The sequence below is a fragment of the Oncorhynchus mykiss genome, chromosome 21, assembly GCF_013265735.2.
Source record: "Oncorhynchus mykiss isolate Arlee chromosome 21, USDA_OmykA_1.1, whole genome shotgun sequence".
NCBI lineage: Eukaryota > Metazoa > Chordata > Actinopteri > Salmoniformes > Salmonidae > Oncorhynchus > Oncorhynchus mykiss.
The window spans coordinates 15,902,062-15,906,914 of NC_048585.1; the positions used below are offsets into that span (position 1 = coordinate 15,902,062).

Here is a 4,853-nt window from a genome sequence, read left to right on the forward strand (position 1 = left end):
GGAAGCGCCTTACAGTTTGTGACACGTGTTAATTGAACTCACTGCTTTAGCACCATGCTCTTACCAAGTGAGTCACACGGAACCTTAGTGAATTAACAGCAGCAGAGGTCAACCCTTCTATAAAGCATGCTTGATGACATATTTCCCGAATTAAGCATTTTGATACAATCAGCTCAAAACCAAAGACGGACTAGGATGTATCCAGCATAATGGGCATAATGGGCAGCAACCATATGGGCACACAGTGTGGATGAGCCTGCCTGCTGAGATGAACGCTGTCCTTGCCTATACATTCACCCAAGTCACGACTCGGTTCGGACGCTACAGACGTTTTAGTGAGAAGACTGATTTTTGGGATGTCTCCTGTTCTGATACACAGCGCTGTAGCTCTGCGGTTGAAAGTGGCGAAAAAAATGACATATTTACCTTAAACTGACGGATTATGTTAATTATATACTCTTAAGGATAGGAGATAAGCTCAAGGAACTTTAATTGAAAGCTCATGAAGTGGACCTGTTGTTTACCTCATTAAATATTCCAAGACATCTTTTAGTTCCCTCTATCCTTCCTCATGCCTACTCTGATCTGTGCAACGCCCCTACCCTATAGCCTGTAAAAACAAGATAACCTCCTAAAAAGTTATTTTTAATACAAATATTTATTTGTCTTGATTGGCAGATCTTTTTTAAACAAGAGAATCAAGGTCCAAAGGTAAACATCTGAAAATATTGTTCGGAAGGTTGTGCACCGCGCAATGGAAAGCATCGTGCGCAATGGAAACCAACGTGCGCATGGAGCTGTCCATGGTGCTGAATGCCATAGCATTTAACAAGTAGTGAGTTTTTCATTTTCTAGGCTACTCACGAGCGCTATGTTGAAACTATTGGAAAAACATGACATTGGCTGACACAATATGGTTATAACGTTTGAAACTGCAAATAGCTTTGTAGGATAAATCGGATGGGTTTCAAAAGTATCAGAAGGGATGACGAAATGGATCATTGCAAGGGGGTATCAACGCATCAGAGTCAGTGTGTGATCTTTGAGAGAGAGAAGACCAAAAATGTCAATCCTATGACGTTAGTTCTGGCGCACGAATGAATTCCAAACGAATGGACGTGCGAGCCAAATTCGTGATCAGAAGACGCGGAAAGAACAAGGCGAGAACGAGGTTGGGAGATCAGGGAAGCCCGAATTTTAAAACGCTGGGATTGTCAATTTTATAGCCTATTCAATTGTTATCTAGAGTGTTTTTCTTTGTTTGTACTGGTCACACGTGACTTTCTGGCGGAAACTGACTTCTAGAATTACAGTGCACGGAACTTGGTAAGTTATTTTGTTGATCTGGGACATTTCCGTGTGCTCAAATCATAAATATAGTTACATATTTCAATACCATTCACTTAATGTATTGATCTTATCATTTTTAAACCATAAAGTGTTGCTTTATATCCTTTACAATAGGGAAGACAATAACGCATAAAACGGATCTACTCGTTTGGACTATTGTCTTTACGCATGGTGAACATGGACAGGGTTATATTTGTCAGATATCTGGGAACTTTTAAAGTTTAGTGACCAATAAACGAACGGTTCTCTCTCTCTCTCTCTCGCTCTCTCCGACCGCTTAGGACATCATGATGCCGTTCCTAAGAACCCTGGTTGTGCTGGCTGTCCTCTGCGCGCCAACCTCCAGCCTCTGTCTCAGACTGTACCAGAGCGACTACAACCTCCTCTGTGACGATGACATACTAGCTGAGGTCCAGACGAACGACGTTCCCAGTGACACGTTCCCAGTGTCGGAAAGCTTGGGCTCCCTCTTCAAGTCAGGAGACACTCTCTCCTCCGCAGAGTCGCGGGAGAAAAGGACGTCGACTTACCCCGCCAACTACAGGTTTCTCAGTCAGACGCAGCTAAGGAGTAAGATGTTCCAGAACAGCATTAATAATGATCGGCTACGCAAGTTTACCCTGTCTCTAGATGTGCCCACCAACATCATGAACATTCTCTTTGACATCCAAAAGTCCAAGAACCTACGCGCAAAAGCGGCCGACAACGCGCGTCTGATGGCGCAGATTGGACGAAGGAAGAGACAGTAGACGGTTGAAGCTGCTACCCTGATTATCCATTACATATTAGATTTTCACTCTGACAAATACGTTTTGCTGGAAGTTTTATTTTTCCTCAAATCAAACTTTCAGATGCAGTATTTGTGAGATGTTTTTTTTTCTGTGGGTATGATCTATCAAATTTAAATATGAAACATAGGGATTATTGAGATTTACTTTTCTGAAGTACAATTGGATTGTTTACTGTACAGGCCTATTCCATTTTAGAATCCCTGAAATTGAATGAAAATCAAAAGACAATTCGAGATAATTTTGAACTAGTCTATACACTGAATGATTTTCATTTCTCTTCAGAATATACATTTAAATTCATTAAAATGAAAGTACTTTCAAAAGAAGGTTAGGCCCTTTAAAGATATACAACTTCTAGTCTTCCACTGGAGTGTTAAAGATCGAACCAGGAAATGTGTTGTAATGAGAGGGGTCTTTGAAATTAGATAAGGCAAATGAGGAAATATGTCAATTGCATATGCATAAAATCAGTGGTTCAAGTGTAATTAGCCTGTCAATGGAAATGGTTTGCATCTCTTCTCATTTGTGCCCGCGTTTTATAGGAAAAACAAGGCATGCATATGCTTGAAATACGGTACAATACAAATTCTGTGAACAAATTGCTTTCATTGAAATTCGCACGCATGTTGCGGCATATTTAGTGTAAAGAGAAGCGAGTTAGCCTATATACCTTTGTGAATAGACGCTAGAATGTGAAATGATTAGGAGTTATTTCAAGGAAAATGCATGGTAGCCTCAATGTTTGATCATCAAATGTCTGTTATTTTTATACACAAAGGGATTATTTTTCCTCAAATAAAAGCAGATGAATTTAACGTTGTCTTCAATAACGGCCATTTTCACATTTAGAAGGTGTTGTAATTTAGGTGTTAGGCATAATCAAGTCAGTCAGTCAGCTAATGGTAAACAACAGCTTTGTCTATATGAAGTAAATATATTATCGTCCCTATATATGCTATAGCTTTCAGGTGCGTTAAACACAGGTGTGTTAAAAACACACACACACACACACACACACACACACACACACACACACACACACACACACACACACAATTGGGAGTCATCAGTGACCATTACATTTCCCCCTCTCTAAATATTTTAGAGGCATTTAAATATGTTATTTATTATTACATTGTGTTATATTAAAAATTGCATTTATTATGACAACAAGTGAGCCTATATGGAAACTTGAATGTGTGAACCAGCTTCAGGTTAGGAGTTTGGCAGCTCTGCAGTGTGGTCACTAGCTGGCACAGCCACAAAGTCGAAAGATCTGATTTCATACCTAACCCCAGTGACGACCCGTCATTCAGGGCTGGTGGGACAGAGCCCCACTTGTTTTGAGCCCCACATTTTTTTGCCAAAAAAATGGCTTTGCCTGTATTGCATGTTATTTTGTGTCAGATATCAGTTTTCAAACAATGTAAAAAAAAAATATGTATATCATTGAGTTAATAAAGCTGCATACAAACATGGTCTCTTTTTTGTTTTCTTGAGTAAGGCAGCTACAAAATGCAGGTGTTTCAGGCAATCTCAGCTTTCTGTGGTGGTAGGGCAAGCCAGCAGAAAATACGGACTGTTGCGTCATGATTGGCTCAGTGTTCTGTCACTCATGAGGACATCCTGGTAACTTTGAGAAAACACACTTTATTACAGAGTTGTCTCAAAATGGCTATGCATATTCATGACATGAGGCTAGTAGCATAGCATCTTTCTCGATTGAATACAGGAGGGTGAAGTTAACCACCCTCGTCGAATATATACAAAATAAGATTACAATAATGACATGCATTAATCCACCAATCCAAACAAAGGATAGGTGGAAGCTAGACAGCCCGCTGTGCCTCTTTGTGGACAATGACTCCCATTGTTGGGGAAGAGAGACATGTATCTTGTCAGTATATCCGTAATCTTTGCTACAATTAAATTACATTTCGTTTGATTGCTGCTGCGACGGCACACTGTTATTTTACCTAATAGATATCCGTTTATTGTGGGTCTGTAATCTGAGGGAAATATGTGTCTCTAATATGGTCAGACATTTGGCAGGAGGTTAGGAAGTGGAGATCAGTTTCCACCTCATTTTGTGGGCAGTGTGCCCATAGCCTATGGCGTCCTCTCGCAATAGCAAGGCTATGTTCACTGAGCCTGTACATAGTCTAAGCTTTCCTTAATTTTGGGTCAGTCATAGTGGTCAGGTATTGGTGTTTTACATTGTACACGGAGGATGCTTTTGTGAATTCTTGGTTGCTGAGCGGACCTCAGACCTCACAACCACAAAGGGCAATAACTGATTCAAGTATTTTTTGGGAGGGTGTAGAGGCCCTTCTTGCCTTGTCTCTCAGATTGTTCACAGCTTTGTGGAAGTTACCTTGTGGTGCTGATGTTTAGGATGAGTTATGTATAGTTTTTAGCGTGCTCTACGGCAATAGTGTCTAGATGGTATTTGTGGTCCTTGCAACTGGACCTTTTTTGGAACACCATTATTTTTGTCTTACTGAGATTTACTGTCAGGGCCCAGATCTGACAGAATCTGTGCAGAAGATCTAGGTGCTACTGTAGGCCCTCCTTGGTTGGGAACAGAAGCACCAGATCATCAGCAAACAGAAGACATTTGACTTCAGATTCTAGTAGGGTGAGTCTGGGTGCTGCAGACTGTTCTAGTGCCCTCGCCAATTCATTGATATATATGTGGAAAAGGGTGGGGCT

At 40.7% G+C, this 4,853-nt stretch overlaps 1 protein-coding gene across 1 annotated transcript; it reads left to right on the forward strand.

Moving 5' to 3' along the window:
* Window positions 1-869: 869 nt before the first annotated feature.
* Window positions 870-3,613, forward strand: LOC110518420 (urocortin-3-like). Its single transcript, XM_021596023.2, has 2 exons — window positions 870-1,326; window positions 1,632-3,613. The coding sequence occupies exon 2, from the start codon at window positions 1,638-1,640 to the stop codon at window positions 2,097-2,099; it is 462 nt and encodes a 153-aa protein (XP_021451698.1). The 5' UTR covers window positions 870-1,326; window positions 1,632-1,637; the 3' UTR covers window positions 2,100-3,613.
* The last annotated feature ends 1,240 nt before the right edge of the window (window positions 3,614-4,853 follow it).

What these genes read in the sequence shown, in the direction of transcription:
- LOC110518420 (XM_021596023.2), top strand. Translation starts at nt 1,638, where the DNA reads ATGATGCCGTTCCTAAGAACCCTGGTTGTGCTGGCTGTCCTCTGCGCG.